Consider the following 27,082-nt stretch of genomic DNA (forward strand, 5'->3'; position numbering starts at 1 on the left):
ACCTCCCCTGATAGACTCAACACCAGATATTCCTAAGATCAACAATGTACGTACCCCAATCCTCCGACACGCAGATGTAGCCCTGCTAAAGTTATTAGATATTTATGCGAACTACGTGTATAAATTAGAGCTAAAAGTTAATGAAGCTAAGTCCTTCCTCTTAATCACTGGCCGTAAGGACAGGAAGCTCCAAAGCTTTTATATAGCACACCAGCAAATAGCCCACACTGATGCCTTTTCCTACCTAGGGGTGACTTTTGACAGGCAACTAACATGGTCCAATATGATCATCACAAGGGGCTTATTATTAGAAAAAAGTATTATTTCCTACACTTTTCCACCAAAAAACTGTTCCAACTCCTCAGCTCTCCAGACCATAGAGGACATTTTCTGGAAAAGAAATTAGTAGACCTCCCCATAAGCTGCTCCAATTTTACTTGCTATGCAGAAATGGATGTTCTATACCTTACTGATATAGTTATCTTGGCTCCAATCATCCTATGGCATTCTACCTGGAGAAGGGAATCCATTAATGTCACCCAAAAGCTAATTGAAGATTGCCTATCTCTGGAACATGTCCATAAAATCCCAATGATTACCTATTAAAAAACAGTCCCTCATCTCTTGGTCTAGAGCATCTATTTGTTTCCACCAGTGTTTGCTTTAATGTCCCAAAATGGGTTATTAAATCATGTTTCCTTAAACAAAGGGCAAATGAAAGCCTGAAAGTTAGCCATGCAAAAGTATTAGTTAAATCTTAACTAGAGGGGCCCATGGCAAAGGAACGGCCATCTTCATATTTATTCACCGTGACTAATTCATGTCACACTTTTTATTCAGATTTCGATTGCATTTTATCCCTTGTATGTTGTCCTATCAATCAGTCATTTTTTCTATACACAATTTACCATTCTGTCCCTGTTATGTTGTCTCCGCACAATCAGATCTGCACATTTTTTCTTTTGCAAACTTTACATGGAACACTGCAAAATATTGATATTGCCATTAATGTGTAAATACAATGTTAAACAATGCAGTGTAGGAATGTATTTTATGCAATTGTTACCCAATCCTCTAGTTTTTTACTCTGTGGCGTCCTTATTCTATCATGGAAGACCAGATGATTGTATAATACCCAAGAATGAAGTGTAACTTTGGCTCTTATCCGCTGGTTTTTACTGACCGTTTTGTAAATGTGAATGTATTGTACTCTTTTAAAGGATGTTTTTAACTGATTTTTAAAATTTGTATATGGATGGCTGTTTGTATTGTGTTCATCTGTACTTTTATGATCTTATTACATAGGTATCGAAAAAAGTGATTTGAATGACTGACTGATGTAATGTTAACTACCCTCACCGCTCAGTCAGAAAGAAAGGTTCATCAGAAGACACATGTAAGAGGGCTGGCCCAAACTCTGCTTCAGCTAAAAAAAGGGTTGGCTCAAAGTCTGTCATCAGCTGAAACAATGAGCCAAGGCTGAAAGCAAGGCACTGTACAAGGAAGAAGCTAAAGGACTCCAGATGCACCTATCCTTCAGGGATCGGGCTGAGATATGGGACAACCTCAAAGGAGAACAGAGAAATGACACTATGCCTGCATAGACAGCCACATCTACAGCTATCAGAATGGCAACAGATCCATTGATAGGCACCGGTGGTGAACCAGAGGAAACTCCTAACCCTGCTAACTACTCAGAGTAAAGCCCTCTAATCTCCCAGGGTTCATTACTCACTCCTCAGCACAACCAGCTGTAGATCACTGACCTCCTGGCTATCAAACCATCCACATCACATCTCAGCACACTGACCCCACGCACCCCTTCCACCCTGCTACAAACATCACAATTAATTGTTGTTATACTTCTGTACTGAAAAAGTCAAACTTCCCACAATCTCATTTAAAAAAACTTGTGAAGTTCTCATCGGATCAGTTAAAAAACACAGTTTATTTTCAGCTGAGCATTTCATTAGATATAGGACATATTTGAGGCAGTAAAATGTTCCCATCATTGCAAAGTCTTTATGCTGAGCGATCTAATCTGATCTATACTTGCCCATGCTGATCTCTCAATTGTAAAGGATTATGGAATAAAACAACATGCCAATAAAGATATTTAAAAAAGAAGGCAGCATCATGTATTATACTGTCAGAACTTTATCAACTAAGAAGTAAACATTATCAACCCAGAAATCAATGACTGCAATTGGAATAGGAAATCATGTAGAGCACAAGCCAATTGTCAAAGGCAGAAAGTACAATTAGCAAACAGCCTGCATTATTGTTCTGCTTACCATCATCCCCAGGTCCCAAAATTGGCAAGCAGGGACTCCTATCTCCCTGGGATAAAAAGGAATAAAGAGTGTACTACTTTCTGCCAACCCTGGAGTCCCCAGAAATCTAACTGGGATCCAGTTAAGAAGACACTCGATACCACTGGGAGGAGTCCTTCTTTCTTCGGGCAACCAAGAAAGCGACTCAACAGACCTTCTCATCATCCAGTCCAGAACAAAATAGCAACCATTTAGAGTCTGAATCCCAGGTCCAGGTTGCTACACCAATGTGGCATTACTTACTTACCACCAGCCTGTATTGAAAAAAAATAACTTAGAACCTCTTAGTTTGGAAAAATATATTTTTGGGTGGTTTATGAAGGAACTATCTTTGAAGAAAATGGGCATTAACCTTTGTAGTAGGGCAAATGGTTTATTCTCAGAAAACTAAGTTTAGTTGTGGAGGTGATGGTAAGGAAAAGGAAGTAAGCAAAACAAGGTGTGGAATCAAGCCAAGAGGCAGAAAATATCTTTTCTCCAAATGTAATCGATTTTGAGTTGAGGAAGCAGTTTGAGGAACTATTTCAGTCACATAATATTATTCATTTTTTTACTGCTAAGTAAGTGTGAGAATAGTGCACACTAGGAAGAAGAATCTCTTTTGTATGTCTAGTGATGTAATTTCACCAATGTTTATGCCCAACACTGTGTGCACAAAAACCCGTAAAATATGAGAACATTTGTGGAAAAGTAAATACTTGCAATGCGGATTTCGCTGGGTTAAGAGGTTTGCTGGAGGAAGCACTACAATTTATACTCCTCTCCTTCAGACATCTACATTTAGTCAGAGAGAAGCACTCATAACCCGGCCTGCCCCTCTCATGGGAGATTTGCTGGAGGGTGATCTTGTATGAATCTACTGTACACCGCTGCGACATTAAACAGTAGAGGCATGTATGTTAACCTGAAAGTTATTTTGAAAATTCCATGGTAGGAGACATGACTCTATGAATGCTACAAGCTGGATTCACTTCAAATCCTCATGTGAAATGTATTGGAATTGCTCACTGACTGTGTTTATTGAAACAGATGCTGAACAAATATCATAGATCACTTTCAAGATTGAAGAATTGATTTTCAGGCTCACGCATTCTTTTAATATCAAGTAATGGAATGTGTGATTTCAATATAAAGGTTTTATTTCTTGATCCACGTGTGATAAGAATGTTCATGGCTGAATTTAAACCTTTGTAGTAATTTTAATGCCTTACCTAAATTGAAATTGGGTACACTTTCCATCAAATCGTCCTGATCCCCACGTGCTGTCCAAAAGGTGCCAACTACCATTCAAAAGAACAGCATTCCACGCGTGGTATATACCCATGGAAGAGCTCTGTCCTAATCGGCAACCAAACTCTTTTACGTACCCTAGGAGCAGCACACACCGTGTTCCAGCAGCACTGCAAACGAGAGAAATGAGACTGTGAGAAAAAAAACTCTTAAACTCTCTCTGTCCTTGTCGCCATAAGCAATTATCTAAATTGTTTAATAGACAGTTATGTTTTTCAGTTGCAAGACTGATATATACCAAGGAGTTGTTTAAAATCCCAAATCCTTAAATTAAGTTGTTATCAATCAATATTAACTTTATTTCGCACCAAAAGTGCACAAAAGTACATAAAATTCATTGCCAACTGTTAATATATAAAAAAAAAACAACAATATTGCACGGATGCCCTCATTATATCAGATCAGATATCATTTCAATAAATTATTCAAGTGATTTTACGTAACTATTTAAAAAATATAAATATTATAAAATAATGAAGGTTATATTGGTGGTGGTGTGCGCCTGTAAGGAATGCCAGCCCGTATCAATAGTGCTAGTTCGTGTGTAATCTACGCATTTTGCATTTAAATATTGTGTTGGAGCAGTGGGAAGATGAACATATATTCCCTTTTAGGACACACACAATGTGGCCATCATTATCTAAGGTCAATTAAATCATGGTAACTTTATATTAACAGTTTTCCTAGTTTTTAGGTCAAGCATTCAACACCTCTTACATATACTGTAGTATATACTTTAGTATATACTTATATGTGAATGTACTTTGTGGGCTCTGGAGATCAGCCCGAGGACTTGTCTGCTTCCGCTTAGGGACTTTTTTTTCTGTTCAACTTCCTCTATTTAAATATCTTGATAGAAAATGACCAGTAGAGGTTAGTAAAATACCAGAATCACTTTAGCATTCTCTAGATTCCAGTCCATAGAAATTGTCTTCCACAATCACTCGTAGACAACACTCTTTTCAAACCTTGTATGTTCAGTGATATGACAAGGAAGGCTCTGATTTTATATTAAAAACAGAGCTTTGGACTATACTATCTCCAGATGAAAGGCAATATTTCTCTCCACGTGTTCCCATACCTGGCGTGTCACGCAGTTTGGTGCTTACTTTACCTCCATGTTAAAGAAGAGTAGATTTTTCAATACCCAGGCTAATGTGCTGCATGGCTAAATACATATAGGGTCCCAAGGACGAGACTGTTTGCATTGCAAATGCTTGTTAAAACAGCTTGTAAAAAGGACGCCATCATAAAAATAAAAAAAGGTGTTTCTAACTGTAACAGAACTGAAACAGCCATTTTGTACTGGTTATGAAGAAAACCGAGGGCCATGTTTATCATTTTTTCACTCAGCGCATCTAAGTAAGCTATCTTGCCGCATTGTGTGAAAGGGAAAGGGCAGGAATGCACCATATTTAACATTATATGGCACATTTCTTTCCTTTCCTAGCACTGGTGCACTTTTAGGTGCCTAATGCCAACTCAGGCAACCCTGCGTCATGGTGCAAAGGTGCCTGTGTTGTAGGAAGGATTGTTTTTTTGCAGAAAACACACATTCCTGCACAAAAACAATCCTGAGAGGCATTTTCCTCTTTCTTTGTGTCCTGCAGAATGACCCACATTTTTTACATTCGGGAGGTGCGTGTAGGATGCGCGGACAGTGGTGTAAAATAAATAAAATAAAACAGAGGTTTTTTTAATTATTCGTCCCTGGGGGTTAAATACTGGGGGCAAAATTATAACATTTTATATGAGCGGCCCACAGCCTCTGGGATCGTCACCCCCTGGGGCTAAAAAGAAAAAAATGGTGGTGGGAGGGGTCGAAGGTCCTCAAAGCCGCGGGGACCACCACCCCCGGGGCTTTATGTATTGTGGGATGGGGACTGCGTGGCCCCCTCTTGGAGCACACGAGGGCCCGTTACCTCCCGGGGCTTAAATAAAAATGGTGGGGGGGGGGTGCTGTAAGGTCTCCAAAGCCCCGGGGACCACCACTCCCAGGGGCTTTATGTATTGTGGGAGGGCCGGTGCCTGTAGTGCCCCGGGGTGTCTATCCCGCCCTCCCATAACAAGGAAATCTGTTCTCTGTTTCAAAATGTAAATGAGATTGCTTTTCCACATGGGGAGCTGCATGTTAGTAGCTCGCCTTGTACATGTGACATGAACATGTGAGGATGTTGAGGGAGTTAGAGATCAAGGCAAAGGGCTTACAGATCAATCCTTCTGGTGGCAGTGCACCATTTGTGCCTTCAGAAGGCAGGGTATATATCCCCAAGGATGTCGCAAAAGATTTCCATAAGCATGAAGATATTGGTCAGTGGTTTGCAGCCTATGAGATAGCAATGTTGGCCTACCAGGTCCCTGAGAAGGATTGGGGAGGTGGGTTGTGGGGCTGCTTTGTGAGTGAGGGGAGGGATACTTTGTTAGACCAACCCAGTAAAAATAGGATGTCTTATGCCCACATGAAGGAAGCCCTGATGACAAAGTATGGTTTGAGCCCAGAACGCTAAAGACAGAGGTTCAGAAATTGTAAGAAGCTGGAGGCAACCACTTGGGTAGAATATGTGTCTTTCTTTTGCAGAGCTATGGATGGTTGGGTGAAGGGTGAAGTGGATATTTTTGAAGCGCTCTACGTTTTGTTTGTAATGGAGCACTTTTCTGCTAACTGTTTTCCAGAGCTACGCCAGCACCTTATTGGTAGCAAGTTAACAAACCCTAGGAAGCTTGCAGAGGAGGCGGACCGCCGCTGGGTCAGTACCAAGGTCCACAAGGGTCATGTGGGAGACTCCGCCAAAGGTGGGCAAAGTCCCCAGCAGAAGAGTGGTGTGGACAAGGGTAAACAGAGGGAGTTCCAGAAAGGGCCCCAAAGTAATTCCCAAGGGAAGGGTCCCCAGCCACCCCCTGAGAAAAAGTCAGTGCCCCTGACAGGTAAACCGGTTCATAGGGGGCCCACTACATACTTTCAGTGTAAGCAAGTGGGACACCGTTGGTATGGTCCCCAGTGTCCCCAAAAGGGTCAGTATGGGCCCCCCGTGCACCACCTCATCTATTGACCAGTGTAGCCCTGGGAGGGGTAGAGATGGGTGCCCAAGGTAGATGGGGTTCCACAGAAATGTCTCATGTCTCATTAGGATACTTTGAGATGGTCCCTAAGACTCAGCTGCCTGACAACACTAAAAAGTACAGGCAGTAGTTGACCATCATTGGCCATAGAGTAGAGGATCTGAGGGACATCGGGGCGAGTGTGACAGCTGTCAGTTGCCGATTGGTGTCCAAGGAGCAGGTTATCCCTCATCCATTTTTCCCTGTATTTACAGCGGACAACTCACACACCCAGTGTGAGGTGGCTAAAGTTCTCTTTGAGTGGGGGGCTCTGGTACTCTTCAAGGAGCTGTGAGGCCAGCCATGCCTGTGGATTATCTGTTGGGCAATTATTTAGAGAACTCCCATTGGGCTAAGGTGGAGAAGAAGGATCATTTGGAGATGTTGGGTCTGCCTGAGTGGGCGTGTGTGACCACTTGGTCTATGGCAGCAAGAATGGGTGTTCAAGAGATCCTGAAGCCTTAAAGTATGATGCAGGAGCCTGCCTTAAAGAGAAGAGGCAGGGGGGTGTGTGAAACCAGCCCCCATTGTTCCTACGGTCCAGGAGGAGGCAGACCTTGAGGGGGATGTCCTGAAAACTACAGGTGAACAAATTGCTGAACTGGGGGACCTACCTGAGCTGACCCATTAGCAACAAGGAGGAGGACCCTTCAGGGAGGAATTTTGTGCAGAACAGAAGAAGTGAGGCAACAGGCCACCAACCAGGCAGCAGGTGATCAGTTTGATTCACATTGGATCTACTGGGAGAACAATCTCCTGTACAGCGGGCCTAAGGTTGCTGAGCCTGGGTCAGCCCGTGTGCTCGTGGTACCCCAGTGCTTCAGAGCCTTCCAACTGGGGTTGGCTCATGATGTACCTTTAGCTGGACATCTGGGGCAGGACTTAACCTTTGAAAGGCTTGTCACCCACTTGTATTGGCCCCAGATATGGAAGAGTTCAGATACTCATTGTAGGACTTGTCAAACTTGCCAGGCAAGTGGGAAAAGTGGAAGGAAACACAAGGCTCCTCTCCAACCTTACCCTGTAGTCAGTACCCCCTTTGAATGGGGAGCATTGACATTGTGGGGCCACTGGACCCCAAGACAGCTATGGGCAACAGGTTTTATCCTGGTCTTTGTGGACCATGCTATCCAGTACCCGGAAACCATACCGCTCAGGACAGCTCCCCGGTGAACCCCGCATGGGAGAAAATCCCCATTGGTGCACTGATGGGGATTTTCCCCTGTGTGGGGTTGCCCAGAGAAGTGGTGTCTGACCGAGGTACCAACTTCATTTCCAGTTATATGAAGTCCCTGTGGAAGGAGTCTAGTGTTGCCTACAAGTTCACCACTCCTTACTACCCCCAAGATATGGGCTGGGTGAGAGATTCAACCAGTCCCTTACAGGTGTAATTATGGGTCTTGAGGAACCTATGAGGCGTAAATGGGACGTCCTCTTTCCATACCTTCTTTTTGCTTACCGTAAGGTGCCACAGAAGTCCCTAGGGTTCAGTCAATTTGAACTGCTGTATGGACACCCGGTAAGAGACCTTTGAGTCTGGTCAAGGAAGGCTGGGAGCAATCTCCCAGGAAGCCTCCCCATGATATATACAGTTACATGCTGGTCTTCAGGAACCAGACACAGCGATTCAGACAGCTCGCTCAGGCGAATCTGGAAGCCAGCCAGGAGGACATGAAGCGGTGGTATGTCAGAATACCACTCTGATTGAGCTCTAACCTGGACCAAAAGTTTGGGTCATGGCCCCTGTAGAGCCTGGTGCACTCCAGGACAGGTGGACCAGACCATTTTAGGTTGTGGAGCGCAAGAGTGATGTCACCTATCTGGTGAACTTGCGGTCTTCAAGGAACCCTTTGTGGGTCCTGCATGTTAACCACCTGAAGCCCCATTTAGAATGGTCCGAAGTGGGCATCCTCCTAGCGACAGATGATGGAATGGAGGAGGAGACAGAGCCTCTTCCTGACCTCCTGTCTGCAACAGAGCAAAATGGGTCAGTGAATGGTGTCAGCCTCTCTGCGACACTGACCTCTGATCAGCAGCAAGATTGCCGACATCATCGCAGAGCTGATCGTCGACGTGGGTGATCAAGAATCCATCAACATCGGGACATCGTACGGAACCGTGGTTTCAGCGCCATCGTGATGTCACCTTCTCTCCGGTCGGTCCGGAGCCAACGCCTCCCCTGCCTGCGCAAGCATCTAGGTCCCAACGCATCATCTCCAGCGAAGCAAGGAACCGATGCCGCAACGCGCCAACGCCACCACACCTACCCGACGCCGTGAGCTGCCTTTTTTTTCGCTTTTCCAAGGTACTGTTCTTTGTGGGTCTGTTTTGACTCCGGGCCCTACGCTACGCACCTCGAGGTCGGCGCTGTACCTTGGGATTTGTTTGACCTTGATGTTGTGATAACTCCTGTTGGGGTTATCCGTTGCTAAAGACTATTTTTAATTGAATAACCTATTTTTTAACCATTTCTCCCATCTTGAAGAATTATTATTGATTACAGTATTGTGGATTTTTGTCATTTATGGTCTTGTGATAACTCTATTTAAAGAATACTTATTTTTATAAAACTGTGTTGTGTCCTTCTATAGTGTTTTCACTGTATTACTGTATGTGTTCACAAATGTTTAACACACTGCCTCTGAGATAAGCCGGTCTGCTCATGTCAAGCTACCAAGGGGTGATTAGGGGTTATCTTCGAAGCAAGGGTCCCTATTTGGTCAAATGTGTATACCATTGCTAACTAGAGACACCCAGTTCTAACAATTTGCAAAGTCATTTTTGTCAAGTTTGCACAAAGATTGTATTGCTGCTGTGCAGACTTTAAGTAAAGTCTTCAACTTTTCCAAAAAGCCTTTACCTCTGTAGGAGAGTTGGTAAAGAAGTCCTTATCAAGAATGTGGCCGAAGTCTTAAATGTTGTCACTTTTGAGTCTTCCTTTAAAACCCCCTTATCGGGAACTAGTTTAGTTCAGTCTCTAAGCGTTCTGCTAGTATTTTGCTTACTTTTCTGCTTCCATACTTATTCGTAAAATTGGCCTGTAAATTTTAGGTTCTAAATGGCCTTTGCCCTCTTTTGAAATTACCATAATAGTTGCATCAGCAGCAGTACCATAGAATTTGCATTGAGTGGCAGTATGATCGTCATTGTAAGTCATTCGTGAAAGTTGAATGGAAATGCGTCGGGGTCCGGAGCTTTGCTGGTTATGAATAATTTTAGCACATCTGTATTTTCTCCCTTTTGTAAGGGTTTATTATGCTGGTGATCACTGCTCTGTGTTTTATTTTTATTTTAAAAGAGTGACTAGGGACTTCCGCACTTTTTTCAGTTCAAGTTGTTTCTTTGTTTTCTGTGCATGGACCCCCTAGGTATGCTTATATTCATATTATTATTTCAAGAGTTTAAGGACTTCTAGGAGTTTGGCATTCAAATGCATCTCCTAAGTTGTTCTGTTGGTTTGATATCTTTAGATATTGTGTCTATTGTAAGGTTTATCTCCCTGTATCTCCTAGACATATAACTCATTATCTGTCCTCTAATGGAACAATTTAATGCATTCCATGAGACCACTGGGGAGGAGACTGGATTTGTGTTCTCCTGGATAAGTAATTAAAACTTTATCTAGCTGTTGGACACCTGATTTGTTTTCTAGAATGTTGCCATTCTTGCACCAGGAGTTGTTTTTTGTCTGGGTTGGCTCTTGTTGTATGGTTAGTGTGATGGCGGCATGGCCTGAGCTCAATATAGGCTTAATTGACGAGGCATTGGTTGATGGTAATAGGGAGGTGTCAATGAGTAAATAAACAATGCACAAGTAGCTTTGGTTGGGGGTGAGAAGAAGGTGAATTTGTTGCCAAAGGGGTTATGAAGCCTCCATACATCATTAAGTTTATGGGTAGTGCATCAAATGTGCATTATCTTGTCTGCTTTAGACTGTCTAAATTAAGTTGATGAGTATCTGTCTAAGATTGTATCCATGGGTATGTTGAACTCGCCTCTGAAAATGATGTAGGAGTTGGAATGTAGGAAAGATAATGTAGAATTTAGTGATTGCCAGAATTGATGGAGGTTTCCATTTGGTGAAAAGAAATTTACAGCTTGTAGCTCATTTACCCAATTTTTTTTGCCTAGTGGTAAGCCATCTGCCTTCATTGTCTTATTCTTAAGTAAAGGCTGTAAGCCTCGTATTTCTTGAGATCAGGGTAATGGCACCATTCCTTTTAGAATCTATGCTTAAGTATGCTATCTCGTTGACCCAGCCCAAACATAAAGAAAGGGTTTCCTCGTTTTAAATTTTGGTTTCCTGTAAAAAGGCAAACTCCCCTTTCAGGCTACTGAAATATTCTGTAGGTTTTCTCATTTTAATCGGGTTGTTAAGGCCTTTGGCATTAATAGAGATAGTCGTAATGTTGATCATGTGGTAAGGGCCAAACTACGCTGGGTACATTCTGGTGTTGGATAGTATGAGTAATAGGATGGCATAGTTTCGGGGAAAAGAGCATAACAAAAGAGAAAAAATATTGCCATTAGAAGGTGCACAAAGACCCACAAGAAATCTAACAATCCCACCACCACCAAACCAAAGGGAGTCTCAAAGAGATGAGGTTTACACCACGGAACTATATGGAAACTCACACAAGGAGATCCTGTTCAATACAATAAGAAACATTAAACAGTTGAATGCAAGTTGTCTTCAATAACACAGCAAAGGATGTCATTAACAGAGAACTATATAGTTTAACAAAAGTACTTGGATCAAATTAACTGTACTACAATGTGATACATAGGGCTATGAAGACCAAAGCCATGGATATGTAAGGGCCACAAATGAGACATGGACTACATAAATCTTAGTACCCTGTGAGGATCCCTAGTATGAATTTGGGTTAGTATGTTAATGTGGAGGTGTTAAGGCATAGAGCGCATAAGGGATATGTGGATGCAGAACAACAGCATTGGTTGTTGTCCTAATAGTCCTAGGCGTGGATGGGTATCTCATTCTTGTAGTTATTTTGAGGTTGGGAACTTGAAGGAGTTTCTAAGTGTGGGCTAATGGAAAGGCCTTGCATGAGTGTAGCCTAGTCATTGGTTGGGTTATGTAAACAGAAATGAGCTGGTTGGGATGGCAGTTAGTGTGATGAATGAATTTGTGTTAGAATGGTGGAAGTGGGATAAGCACATAATGTAGTAATTGCACAGGATATCCAAACCAGATTGACGGGGGATGAGGTTACAGGGATCTCTGGTTTGGGATAGGCTTGGCTTCCATGCTAGATTTTGGCTTGTTATCAAATATGGTTTCTAGATCAGATGGTTCTGTAAACACCAAAATGTGTCCTTTAAAGATGATTTTAAATTTGGATGAGCCAATGGAATGGACCTCTCAATCGGCCTGCTCCTCAGAGTAAGAAAGCCTTTCCTACTAACCACAGCATCCTTAGATAAGTCTTGCGAGATGGAGATTTTGGCCTCTTTCCATGTGATTAATTGTTCTTCCTTCATATTACTCTGAGATTTGAGTGTTGGTTTCTCAGTGGCTTTAAGACAAGGGGTTTTGGTGAGGAAGAATTCTTAGGTCCAAATTTTGTAAACTTTGTGGTGGTTCTATCTCGAAAATTCGGATAACGTTGAGGTTGAAGGACTCCAAGATGCTAGGAAATCAATGGTTGAGTGTGCCATCTCCTTGGTACCTTCCAGTAGACCAAAAATCCTAAGGTTGCTTTTTCTATTGCACTTTTCTAAGACAGTGATATTGTATTTGAAAGCAACTAGACTGTCAGATTCTTGGAGAGGTTTGGAATGGAGGTTGTTGCAATTTTTAAGCACCTGAGTCTAAATTCTGATAGGATGATTCTATTGTTTGAATCCTTTTGGTCTGTCCTGGTCCCAGTCACTTCCACTTGTAGGAGTTCGGTATTGGCGTCAATACTTTGCTCAATGTCATGAACTGCATTTAGCTTATTTAAAATTACTAGCAGAGATAGGGTGTTATCCAGTTTGTCCTTTACAGGGACTCCAGGATAGGGTGATCCAGGTTCATTCTCTTTAGAGTGGCCTTTGCTTCTTTATCTTTGCGTTCTTTCATTTCAGACATTCTGTTAGGAGCATAGATCTGGTTCAAACAAAACAATTACAGGTCATTTGCTGTGTTAAATAGCAGCCTTTGATTTCACACAGGCTGATCTCTGAAGCGGAAGCAAATTAATAGGGGCCATGAACCTTGATCCCCCTTGTGTTTTATGGTGCTCGGTGGTGTCTGATGTGTTGCAGTGTGTTTCCCCATTGGCAGATGCTCTAGAACCAGATTGAGATTAGTGTGAAATGGTGACAAAGGTAAATATTGCCTGTAGCTGTATAGAGCAGATTTCAAGCTGAACAATCGACTGCACAAAGAAGCAAGTAGAGGACGAACAACACTGTGTTATTCTATTTCAGTTGGGTATAACTCAGCCAGTGTTGTGTGTTCAAAACTATGCTGGCAATGTACAAGCCATGTAAAGACCACGCAGGAGTAAGTATATTTATAATAGAGAAACCTGATAGGAGTATATGCTCTAGGGATGCACTTCATGGTATGAACCTCACTTTCTTTGTTCATGTGAGTTTGAATACTTGGGTTGCATGTGGTGCTCAGTGGGAGACACATCAAATGGTGTGGTTGGATTGCAAATGTCACCTGGTGCTAGTCTCCTGGTGATATGCAGTGGAAATGATTTGATTGCATAGTAACTTCCAGATTAAGATGATAATTGACGGTGCTGGCAAAGAAAGCTGCCAGGTGCACAGGGTGCAATCAGCAAGATACACTGGCGCAGCAAGGGGGGCGGGGCGGTCCGCCCCAGGCGGCACTATTTTCGGAGCGGCGGCCACATGGCACTGATGTCCCATGGGGGCGGTCTTTATAATTTCTTTGGGGACACTGACACAGTGTGCCCAAATAAATTCTAAAGGCCGTCATCATGGGCCATCAGTGCTGCGTGCCGCGCTGTGACTGTCTGTTGTGGAAAAACCGCGAAACGGGAGCAGTCGGCGAATGCTGCCGACAGCTGCGGCCCCTATGTAATGGAGGGCTGCTGTTCAGGCGGAAAACAGTGGATTGGCTGGCGGAGCACGGCTGGGATGACGGTGTGGCCCCTGTGCATCGGCAGCCTGTGACCGGGTTGCCGAGGCCGGCAGGCCTAACTGTTTGTTGATTGGCCCCATAATCCCAGCGAGGTGAAAGCGGATGGCTGCAGACACCGGTGAGGCATCCTGCTATGCAAGGGAGTTCTGACCGGAGTGGGTGCGGAGGCACTGCCACTGCCTAGCCAGTGTTGAGGTGAGTGAGGCTAAGGGACACGTCACACGCCGTAGTGGTGCCCAGGGATCTGGCGGTCAATGCCTGTGTGCGGCTGAACGCCTGGAGGATCGTGGCAAATTTGCCCTGAAATCCAGCCTAGTAAGTCCCTGGACCCTGAAGAGCCGACCACCGCCTGGTGGTGCGGCGGGTCTGGGGACTGGACTCTGCTGCCGGGCTGCTAGAAAATGATGTAAATTGAGGGGAACAGTTTTGTAGTCGAAAACGGGAACATTTATTTGCCTTAGAAAGGAATTACATTTGTTTAACTCATACATACTCACACGACTACGTAAAAACAAATGTGCCTTTGTTATGGTGAACATCGTTCCACAAATGTTCAACCCTCCGTAAACCACAGAGGAAACCCATTCTAGAAAAAAAGCATGACTTTGGCAGGCTTGGCTGGCAAAGGTGGTGAAAAAATAAGAAATAATAGGAAAACGAATTACACCTGCACAGAGAGGCCACTCGTGACATGCCAGTATAATTTGCACAGGGTTCTTGTGAATGGTTCTTCAGATGCTGCCAGGGCTCGTCCGGCCCGTAGGGAGACAGGCCAGAGCTTTAAAACCATCAGCACTGCTCGGGAAAAGTCAGTAACACAATATACCAGTAGGTAGTAAGTCCCTGGACTCTGAAGAGCCGATCACCGGCTGGTGGTGCAGCGGCTCTGGGGCCTGGACTCTGCTGCCTGGCTGCCCGCCCGGGCCTAGATTGCCTTGGGGCCCGCTGTATTCCCTGGGGTGAGAAGATGCAGTGATTTGGGACTGATGCATTAAAGTGTGGGAGAGTGTATGTGACCTGCTACCCCAGGATGGTATAAAGCAGGAATATCGACGGGATAATATCGACTAGCATAAATATCGAGGTAAGAATGTTGATTTTCAAAAATATCGTATTTGTAAATATCGTTGTTGTAAATATCGTTTTTTTAGAATGACAAAAATATCGTCAAAATAAAATATTGTTGTATAGAATATCGTTAAGGAAAATATTGTTGTATATAATATCGACAAAATAATAGAATGTGTATTATTATTATTATATCGTTGAAAAATGTAAAAAAATATAATAATAGTAAAAATTATTGGAGCGGGTTATTGGTATTATAGGGGGTAAGGGTGGGTAGTAATTTAAAAAAGTAGTGTAAATAATTAGTATAGAATAGTAACAAAATTGAAATATTTAAAAAAATGTATTTAGAAATGCGAAACTTAATTTAAAAAAAAAAAACATTCGTAATTTAATTTTATTTAAAAAAAATTTACTAGCGAGTTGTTGTTGATATAGGGGATAAAGTGGCTAGTATATAATAATAATAAGTGATGTGAAATGCAAATTTTAAATGTAAATAAAATAAAATTAGAAAGCAAAATGTTTAGTTTCCTTGGATTTCATTTTTATGTATTATGTAATAATTTTCTGATAAAGTGTGTGATAAATGTAATATAATGTTTAAAAAAAAATGTTAGAAAAAAACACGAAATTCGAAATTTAAATATTTAAATTTAGAAAGTTTAATTTTAAAATCAAAATGTATTCAATTAATAATATGTAAATAAGTGTTTGTTTATTATTTTATTTATCTGTTTTTGTTATAATATATGATAAGAATTATTAAAAAAAATCTAAAACTTTGAAAAATAAATAAAGAATTAAAATTTATGATAAAAAAATATTAATTTCGAATTTTAAACAAAAATTTTGTAAAAAATATTTGTTATTGTTAATATAAAAATAGAATATTGTATAGTTGGAATGTAATAGTTCATTTTGTAGTATCATAGATAATAGTTGTTAGTAATATATATAAAGTGTTGTTCTTTTTATTAGTATACCATAAATGTTTTTTTGTACTGTCCAGCATTTTCCTGACTTATGTTTCATTGGAGTTAGAATAGTAAAATATTATTGTTTACAGTCCAGCACTTTCCCTGACTTATGTTGGATTGGAGTTAGAATAGTAAATAATTCTGGTTTACTATCCCGCACTTTCCCTGAGTAATGTTATATTTGGAGTTAGAATATTAAATTTTTATGGTTCACTGTCCAGCACTTTCTCAGAGTTATGTTGGATTGGAGTTAGAATAGTAAATTATTATGGTTTACTATCCAGCACTTCCCCTGAGTGATGTTATATTTGGAGTTAGAATAGTAAATTATTATGGTTTACTGTCCAGCAATTTCTCTGACTTCTGTTGGATTGGAGTTAGAATAGTAAATTATTATGGTTTACTGTCCAGCATTTTCCCTGACTTATGTTGGTTTGGAGTTAGAATAGTAAATTATTATGGTTTACTATCCAGCAGTTTCCCTGACTTATGTTGGATTGGAGTTAGAATAGTACATTATTATGGTTTACTATCCAGCACTTTCCCTGAGTAATGTTATATTTGGTGTTAGAATAGAAAATTATTATTGTTTACTGTCCAGCACTTTCCCTGACTTATGTTGGTTTGGAGTTAGAATAGTAAATTATTATGGTTTACTATCCAGCAGTTTCCCTGATTTATGTTGGATTGGAGTTAGAATAGTAAATTATTATGGTTTTGTCATATGGATACTTCATTACATATATTGCGTTAAGTTAGCATGAGTGTATTACATGTTTAAACAGCCGTTTTGCCTTCGGCTTCAGTTTTGCACACGACACATACTTGTTGTTGTCGCTTTCACCCTAGAAGCGGTGAGGTGGTTTATTTGAGAATAATATGTTATTTCTATGCTATCAGCTTTGCCTGGTACACTTGGTACAACTGTCTGCACACTGAGAGCTGCACACTCTAAGATTAACCTAACACAAGGTTGCTGGGAGGCCTGATCCTCGCACCACATTAGACATAACACAAATAATGTTGATGCCAACATTTTGGGCTCTACGCGGGTTTAAGATAGAGTTACACGGAATGAACGCACACACTTGGTGCTGCGCATGAAGAGAGCTGGTAGCTGTTGATGTGAGCTGCTCCTACTGACATTGAGAGGTATTGGGCCGCCCTGCTAAAGCCCGAATGAGACCTTCTTAGATATAAAATAATATGCTAATAGGGTGCGCTAAATTAGGTGATATAGATTTCTATAGATTTTGCATTATAACATGCTATCACCTTTTGCTTACTATGGATTAGTGACTATGCTGCTGACTCTGATTTTTATAATCTGCATTTTGGTATTATACAAGATACTGCGTTTGAGAACTTTGCATTGAATAATAAATATTTCAAACTTGCACTTGTGTTCTTTGACTCTCAGTTTTGGTTTGAAATGATTATATAACGAAAGAGTGTTCATGTGTTCCACGATTCCTGAGGTATTCTAAAGATCATGTTCTGGTTTGTCTAAGACATGTATCATTCCATAATGATCCATGAGACACTGTAGCTAGCTAGGTAAGGGGATTTCTGACACTGAGATGAGTTTTGGATCATCCTAACTCACTGAGGTTCTAGATCTCTATGCACAGTTCTGTGGGAGAACGGAAACCCTGCTACATGGCGCCCAACGGTTTGGTTGGCCTTAAAACATGACACTCGAGTAGTATATCATTCAAACCTTGACACCTTCATTCCCATTTCCGGTAAACGGTGGTGTCGGAAAAACCTACCTGTTTTTAAAATAGGTCTTTTCAAGCTTGAATTCTTCTAAAAACGGTTTCTTTGAATTACTACCCAGTTGTGCTACAAAGTGTTCTTTGTCATTTTTCTCTTCCTGTGCTAACATGGCCGTGGACATACCGCAGCATAGCCGCATCGCGGTTCGCGACCACTTGCGGGCATATAATGTCCCTGTGGAAGGCTTGGCTGTGGTTCTAGTGGTGAGTGCGGAACATGCGTACCCGTACGAATTGTTTTATTCCTGGGTGACATTTCCGGAAGTGGACGCTAATTCGGGTGTCTACCATTCATACACTGCCACGGTTGTTCCGGCGGCTTATGCTCCGTACAGGGCACTGGAAGTACCTATCGATGCTTGGCAGCACGGAGTTTGGTTTGGTGGCGCCCTACCCCATCCTTTGACGGCTCCGAGGTTAGGTCCTTTGTCCATTCCGGGCACAAATTGGCCCGCTTTGGGTGGATTTACGCCTCATCCTAATCGCGCTACTTGTAATGTAGCTGACCTGCGGCGTCTTCATGAAGTCGCGGTTGGAGTGATTAGGGCGCTTGTTCATTACATTGGTCGTAATGTTCATGGCGCAGCCCCTGCAGGTGCGCAGCTTCGAGCGGAACAGGCTGGTTTGAAAATCAGTCCTGTCTTGGTGAATTCCGTTATGGGCAGAAAGCCAGAGAATAAGGATGATTTTCCTTACTGGCTTGCCGAGAAATTCGACCAGCTGGAGGCTGTGTTTCCTAATACGACTCCGGGTGAAAAACACCGGATTCTTACGCTTAGTTTACCGAAAGATTTGGCCCCTGAACTTGCTGACTGTGAAACATGGGGTAAGACTTTTGCGGCGGTCTACTCGAGGTGCTTTGGCACCCCGTCTGTGTCGAACCTTTCTGCGGTCCTTAAACGTGTTCAGGATGATCACGGACCGGAATCGGCGGTTGAATTGGGTATGCGCCTGAACGGCTCGTTTGAGACAGTTTGCGGTCTTATCCTTGCAAATGTCAAGGGGGATGCAGTGAACTTTCAGGTGGCCAATGCTCTGGCGTTAATTCCCGATGCCGAGAAACCCCGTCAGCTAGCGAGAATTATTGTGGCGGCTTATAAAACGGTTGGCCGCACTTCTAAGGGTTTGAAAGCTTTTCCTGAAAAGGAGAGGAAACAGCCCCAGGGACAGTCTTCAGACACGGGCGGACAACCCAAGTCCAAAAAACAAAATTGGCCTAAAAAGCAGAATCAGGGTAAGCAACAACAACAGCAGACACAGGTTTCTGGTCCGGCGCCTTCACAACCTGCGCAGTCAGATCGAGTTTATGATTTGCGCGATCGCGCGACGATTAAATCGCCTGAAAGATTTCAGGCTTCTGACCAACGCTCTCCTCGTTCCTTTCAGGACTCATCGGCTCCGTCAACCGGTGGTGGAGGGGGCGGCAGGGGCAGGGGTGGCCAGCAAGGACGTGGCCAGCCCCGCACGCGGAGCGAAGGGGATCAGCGGGACGACTCTACGCCAAAGAGACCACAGTTTGCCAAGAAGAAAGTCGCAGACTTGACGGCGCATCGATATGCCCCAGATAGTGAGAACGCGGCTTCGGAATCTGACTTGGGCTCTGACCTTGCTGGACAGCGCGGCGGAGATTACCATAGTGAGAGAGGCCCTCCGTCCACTGTTGAAGGTGACAGCGACTGACACTTATGTTGTGATCGAAACAGCTGATACACATGTTGCTCCCCCTGAAAGACTTTTTGAAATTGTCCTGTTAATTGAGGGTGACATGCAGCGAACTGTAAAAGGGGTATTTTGGGAAAATCTTTCGTCTACGTATGACATTTTGCTTTCGGAGGCTGACTGGCCCCCACCTTTTGTTCTCGCAGCTCCGCGAGGGGAGGAGGTAATCCTCCCCAGTTTCGCGCACACTGTATCGAGAGTGGAAGCGCTGCATTTTGCAGAAGAGTGGGCTCTGGCGCTTGCGCCGGCTGTGTACCGAAATCAGTGTGGCTGGTATAAATTATCCCCTACCCATGAGATTCCTTTACGGTCTCAGCCGCAGCCTCAACCCCAGTATCCCATACGGCGTGAAGCTAAAGCTTCGGTCGCGGCTATCCTTGAACAATTGGAATATCAAGGTGTAATTGAAACGTGTGTGTCACCAATGAATAATCCTCTTTTTACTGTTAACAAGCCAGACGGCTCGTATCGTCTGGTTTTGGATTACCGGCATTTGAACTCGCATTGCCGTAGCTGTGCAGTACAGAATACTCACGGCTCTGCACTAGTGAATAGTCTTGAGCGTAAACGGTTCAAAACCACGCTTGACATTTCCAATGGTTTTTATGCACACCGATTAGATGGTCTTAGTTCCCAATGGACCAGTTTTACGTGCGGCGGCGTACAAAAAATGTTTAAACGACTCCCAATGGGATATAAAAATAGTCCTGGAGTGTTTTCCGCCCGCATAGTCTCTCTTCTGGAGAGCTTCGATCCAGTTGCTTGTTCTTATGTGGATGACATTTATCTCACAGACGACGAACTTTGGGAGCATCTGTGTCGAGTAAACAGCATAATTTGTAACTTTGCAGACATGGGTTACAAGTTTAACTTTGCAAAATCGCACATTGCGGAGTACACAGTGTTGTTTCTAGGTTATGAACTTAACCATGAAGGAAAGGGATTGGCTCCTCACTTCCTGGAGAAGTGCGCGCAGTTGCGCTCTCCGACAACGCTGAAAAAATTACAGTCTTTACTGGGTTTTTTAAATTTCGGGAGGACATACATTCCGGAATATGCCCAGCGTATCAAGCCTTTATATGCCTTGGTACAACCATCTTTTTCCAAATCATGCTGGCTGCCTGAGCATTCAGCAATTCTGCAGTCTTTGCAGGCTGATTTGCTCACTTCTGACTACTTACAGACCCGTGATAACCAGACCAACCTGGTGATAAGAATTATCCCTGGGACGGTGGGTTTCACGTACCTGACTTTTAATGAGGGGGATACTGTACCTATTGCTTACAAGTCACACTTGTACACTTCGGCTGAACTGCGTTTTTCCACTGTGGAGAAAGTTTTAACGGCTGTGCAGATGGCAATTCTTAAAGGAGGTGCCCTGTCACAGGGAAAGCGCATGTTGGTTGTTACCCCGTGTCCTGCCTTGGAGGCGGTCACGAAAGCCAGTGTACCAAATTCTAAAGCTCTGCACCCTCGGTGGATTCAGTGGGCTACTTCCTTGACATCCCAGGATGTCACGTTTATTTTTGACGCCGCTTTACGGTCGCAGGAGTATTTACAGTATGAATTTGTTCATCCTGCTCCTTTAGCGATGCGGCCGTTGGAGGATTTCCATTGCATCATTTACACTGATGGTTCGGCGCAGGTTGCGCATGGCTCTAAACATGCCTACGTTTCCGCTTGCGCCATTGTGGTCGGTGCCATGGTGAACGATGAGTTCAAGTCCAGTGTCGTGCACACGCAAACACTAGGGGACTGCACCGCACAATTAGCAGAGCTTCGTGCTCTTATGCTCGCATTGGAGTACGCTGATCCTTGTGTGACGACTTTAATCGTAAGTGATTCTTACTACTGTGTCCAGTCTTACAATGAGAACTTGTTCTTTTGGATTCAGAATGATTTTCGTGATTCCAAAGGTAGCACAATAAAACATAAAATGATCTGGGTCCGAGTGGCGGAACTTAAGGAAAAGCTGCCGCTCGTGTTTGTGATTCATACTCTCGGCCACCAGCGCGTGGGAGTCCACGCTGTTGGTAATTCGCTTGCTGATGAGGCAGCGAAGTCTGCGGTATCAAAATACTTAGTTGCAGCAGTTACAAGGTCCAAAAGCAAAATAGATGACGACATCTTGGCAGCTGTTGCTGCCACGGAGAAGGGAGGTAAATATCCTGCGGGGTTCCCTTCGAAGTACACATACCACTTAAGTCCCAATAAGGTTCCTTATGTGAAAATTCCTGAAGTTGGAGAGCGTCTAGTTCCCAACTCGGATCGCAGAGCTTCTCTGATTACAGCGGCTCATGAAGGTGTGGCGTCTGCGCATGCGGGCGTCTCAGCCACTGTAACTCAGCTACAACAGAGGTTCTGGTGGCGGGGACTGTACAAACAGACGCGCGATTATGTCCTTGTGTGAGATTTGTCAGCAGATAAAGCCTTCTACTGCTGCGCGTCCGCCTCAGACACAGTTGTACATCTCTAATAAACCGCTTGTTTGCGTTTATTTGGATCACTGCGGTCCTTTTTCTTCTGATACTGCGTATAAATACATCTTAGTAGCAGTTGACTCATGCACACGCTTTGTATGGGTATGGCCGCATCGAAGCACTGATTCGCGAACTGTCATTAAGGATTTGCGTGTCTTTGTGGGAATCTTTGCTTGTGGTACTTTCCATTCGGACCAAGGTCCGGCTTTCGCCTCTAAGGCGTATAAGGATGCTATGGTTTCGTTGGGAGTACAGGTGAAGTTTTCAAGCCCCTACAGGCCTGAGGGCAATTCTGTAGTAGAACGAATGAACCGCGACTTAAAGCAATCTTTGACAGCTCGTGTTATAGGCACTGGTAGAAACTGGCTGACCCACCTCTATGGCGTGCAGCGTGTGCTTAATAATCTCCCTAGAAGGTCTCTGGGTGGGCGGACCCCATACGAAATGCTCTTTGGTATCAAGATGTACGTCCCTGACCTTGATGGTGCAGACTGCCAGGCCCAGGCCGCGGCCTTTGACGTAGATGAACATTGCAGTGTTTTACAGGATCTCCAAAAGACCAGAGACAGTCTTGCAAAGGAACACTTGCCCTCCACGTCGGATGATGCGTTGCAGATCCCGGTAGTTGGCTGGCTACCCCAAGTTGGAGAACTGGTTCGAGAGAAGATCGATAACAAGAAAGAGTTTGGTCCCTCATATCGAGCACCTGTTCGAATTCTTGGAGTGAAGGGCACAAGGACAGTCATTTTACCACCACTTCCAGGTCGTAAAGAAAACAGATTTATTTCTATTGACAATGTCAAGACACACAGGGTGGCCGATTCTTCATAGCATGACACCGGCTGTATCCTGTCCTTCCATGGTGAGGAACTCTGTGCTGGCTATTACATCTGGTGCAGATCAGGAGGTGTCCCTCGAGATGCCTGCTATATCCAGTCCTTTATTAAATACTATTCCTATAACTAACATTGATGAGCTGACCTATGCAGATCCTGCTGATTTATCTATGTCCGATTTACAAGCTCGTTTGGCTAACCAGTCCAAATTCTCTTTTGACTCTGATTCGGAACTTTCAAAGAAACCATCGACTATTGCAAAATATGCCACGTTGTTTAAAAAACATTTTCTAATTCCACCTTGGACATACGTTTGGCTGATACTATTTTCATTTTATCTTTTTATGTCAATTGGTTTTGTGTTTTATTTTTTCCGCTTGATCGATGGCCATTATGTAAAAGAAAGAACAGGAATTCGGTACCTTAATGGAACATTGGCCCCTCTTTCCTCCTCACATTCAGCACACAGACTAAAGAGAGACTTGAAAACAGTAGAAATTACTGCTTGGCCTGTCCTTCATGGGATTGTGTGGGATGCGGTTAGGTTTCAGATACATGGCCCCACAGAAGTTATTAATGTTCCTAATGTGCTTAGAGTAAACATGGGAGATGTGATTAAGCAAGATATTCGTTCTGATGACTGGGATCTTCAGGCCGTAGAAGCATTGTTCTCTGATTTGAAATATTATTCGGCCTTTGATGCTGAGGATTTGTACTTAGATTCTGTCAATTATGGTGATTTGTTTTGTTATCAACATTATGGAAATCATTTCTTACACAAGACAAGTTCCAGAAGGGTTCCTGTGAATTACACTCAGTGGGAACATTGCCCTACTCCTTTACAGGGGAGCTCAAGTACAATTCTGGGAAAATACTCTTATTTTACAGATTTTAATCAATCAAATCCTGAGTCGTTCTATTTTAAAGTGAACCAGAAATTCATGCCCAAAGTTAGACTTACTGCTACAAAATTGCTGTATTCAAAGTCCTTTCTAGAAAGGTTATCTGTGGATGGCTATGAGTTATGGAAGGATGCTATTGACCTTAAATCGGTTTGGGGTACCAAAGATTGGCAGGTACAAGGCACTGAGGCTTTGCATCGTGCATGTCTCATCCCGAATCACATGTTGTTTTTAAATTCTACTATTTCCCAAACAACATGTTTTGGATTGGCTACATCTAAAAAATTAAATACCCCTACTATCCCTGATTTAGAAGAATATTCAGGTTGGAGTAATTTCGTACATTGGTCGTAATGTTCATGGCGCAGCCCCTGCAGGTGCGCAGCTTCGAGCGGAACAGGCTGGTTTGAAAATCAGTCCTGTCTTGGTGAATTCCGTTATGGGCAGAAAGCCAGAGAATAAGGATGATTTTCCTTACTGGCTTGCCGAGAAATTCGACCAGCTGGAGGCTGTGTTTCCTAATACGACTCCGGGTGAAAAACACCGGATTCTTACGCTTAGTTTACCGAAAGATTTGGCCCCTGAACTTGCTGACTGTGAAACATGGGGTAAGACTTTTGCGGCGGTCTACTCGAGGTGCTTTGGCACCCCGTCTGTGTCGAACCTTTCTGCGGTCCTTAAACGTGTTCAGGATGATCACGGACCGGAATCGGCGGTTGAATTGGGTATGCGCCTGAACGGCTCGTTTGAGACAGTTTGCGGTCTTATCCTTGCAAATGTCAAGGGGGATGCAGTGAACTTTCAGGTGGCCAATGCTCTGGCGTTAATTCCCGATGCCGAGAAACCCCGTCAGCTAGCGAGAATTATTGTGGCGGCTTATAAAACGGTTGGCCGCACTTCTAAGGGTTTGAAAGCTTTTCCTGAAAAGGAGAGGAAACAGCCCCAGGGACAGTCTTCAGACACGGGCGGACAACCCAAGTCCAAAAAACAAAATTGGCCTAAAAAGCAGAATCAGGGTAAGCAACAACAACAGCAGACACAGGTTTCTGGTCCGGCGCCTTCACAACCTGCGCAGTCAGATCGAGTTTATGATTTGCGCGATCGCGCGACGATTAAATCGCCTGAAAGATTTCAGGCTTCTGACCAACGCTCTCCTCGTTCCTTTCAGGACTCATCGGCTCCGTCAACCGGTGGTGGAGGGGGCGGCAGGGGCAGGGGTGGCCAGCAAGGACGTGGCCAGCCCCGCACGCGGAGCGAAGGGGATCAGCGGGACGACTCTACGCCAAAGAGACCACAGTTTGCCAAGAAGAAAGTCGCAGACTTGACGGCGCATCGATATGCCCCAGATAGTGAGAACGCGGCTTCGGAATCTGACTTGGGCTCTGACCTTGCTGGACAGCGCGGCGGAGATTACCATAGTGAGAGAGGCCCTCCGTCCACTGTTGAAGGTGACAGCGACTGACACTTATGTTGTGATCGAAACAGCTGATACACATGTTGCTCCCCCTGAAAGACTTTTTGAAATTGTCCTGTTAATTGAGGGTGACATGCAGCGAACTGTAAAAGGGGTATTTTGGGAAAATCTTTCGTCTACGTATGACATTTTGCTTTCGGAGGCTGACTGGCCCCCACCTTTTGTTCTCGCAGCTCCGCGAGGGGAGGAGGTAATCCTCCCCAGTTTCGCGCACACTGTATCGAGAGTGGAAGCGCTGCATTTTGCAGAAGAGTGGGCTCTGGCGCTTGCGCCGGCTGTGTACCGAAATCAGTGTGGCTGGTATAAATTATCCCCTACCCATGAGATTCCTTTACGGTCTCAGCCGCAGCCTCAACCCCAGTATCCCATACGGCGTGAAGCTAAAGCTTCGGTCGCGGCTATCCTTGAACAATTGGAATATCAAGGTGTAATTGAAACGTGTGTGTCACCAATGAATAATCCTCTTTTTACTGTTAACAAGCCAGACGGCTCGTATCGTCTGGTTTTGGATTACCGGCATTTGAACTCGCATTGCCGTAGCTGTGCAGTACAGAATACTCACGGCTCTGCACTAGTGAATAGTCTTGAGCGTAAACGGTTCAAAACCACGCTTGACATTTCCAATGGTTTTTATGCACACCGATTAGATGGTCTTAGTTCCCAATGGACCAGTTTTACGTGCGGCGGCGTACAAAAAATGTTTAAACGACTCCCAATGGGATATAAAAATAGTCCTGGAGTGTTTTCCGCCCGCATAGTCTCTCTTCTGGAGAGCTTCGATCCAGTTGCTTGTTCTTATGTGGATGACATTTATCTCACAGACGACGAACTTTGGGAGCATCTGTGTCGAGTAAACAGCATAATTTGTAACTTTGCAGACATGGGTTACAAGTTTAACTTTGCAAAATCGCACATTGCGGAGTACACAGTGTTGTTTCTAGGTTATGAACTTAACCATGAAGGAAAGGGATTGGCTCCTCACTTCCTGGAGAAGTGCGCGCAGTTGCGCTCTCCGACAACGCTGAAAAAATTACAGTCTTTACTGGGTTTTTTAAATTTCGGGAGGACATACATTCCGGAATATGCCCAGCGTATCAAGCCTTTATATGCCTTGGTACAACCATCTTTTTCCAAATCATGCTGGCTGCCTGAGCATTCAGCAATTCTGCAGTCTTTGCAGGCTGATTTGCTCACTTCTGACTACTTACAGACCCGTGATAACCAGACCAACCTGGTGATAAGAATTATCCCTGGGACGGTGGGTTTCACGTACCTGACTTTTAATGAGGGGGATACTGTACCTATTGCTTACAAGTCACACTTGTACACTTCGGCTGAACTGCGTTTTTCCACTGTGGAGAAAGTTTTAACGGCTGTGCAGATGGCAATTCTTAAAGGAGGTGCCCTGTCACAGGGAAAGCGCATGTTGGTTGTTACCCCGTGTCCTGCCTTGGAGGCGGTCACGAAAGCCAGTGTACCAAATTCTAAAGCTCTGCACCCTCGGTGGATTCAGTGGGCTACTTCCTTGACATCCCAGGATGTCACGTTTATTTTTGACGCCGCTTTACGGTCGCAGGAGTATTTACAGTATGAATTTGTTCATCCTGCTCCTTTAGCGATGCGGCCGTTGGAGGATTTCCATTGCATCATTTACACTGATGGTTCGGCGCAGGTTGCGCATGGCTCTAAACATGCCTACGTTTCCGCTTGCGCCATTGTGGTCGGTGCCATGGTGAACGATGAGTTCAAGTCCAGTGTCGTGCACACGCAAACACTAGGGGACTGCACCGCACAATTAGCAGAGCTTCGTGCTCTTATGCTCGCATTGGAGTACGCTGATCCTTGTGTGACGACTTTAATCGTAAGTGATTCTTACTACTGTGTCCAGTCTTACAATGAGAACTTGTTCTTTTGGATTCAGAATGATTTTCGTGATTCCAAAGGTAGCACAATAAAACATAAAATGATCTGGGTCCGAGTGGCGGAACTTAAGGAAAAGC

General features: G+C 43.8%; 1 protein-coding gene across 1 annotated transcript in view; it reads right to left on the reverse strand.

Moving 5' to 3' along the window:
- Positions 1-27,082, reverse strand: part of LOC147683535 (uncharacterized) — a 356,113-nt gene that overhangs the window by 225,182 nt on the left and 103,849 nt on the right. Inside the window, exon 5 of the mRNA XM_086944873.1 lies at positions 3,545-3,733. Within this exon, the coding sequence (XP_086800999.1) occupies positions 3,545-3,733 (189 nt within the window). The remainder of the gene's footprint in view (positions 1-3,544; positions 3,734-27,082) is intronic.

This window comes from Lissotriton vulgaris, chromosome 11 (assembly GCF_964263255.1).
Source record: "Lissotriton vulgaris chromosome 11, aLisVul1.2, whole genome shotgun sequence".
NCBI classification, from domain to species: Eukaryota; Metazoa; Chordata; class Amphibia; order Caudata; family Salamandridae; genus Lissotriton; species Lissotriton vulgaris.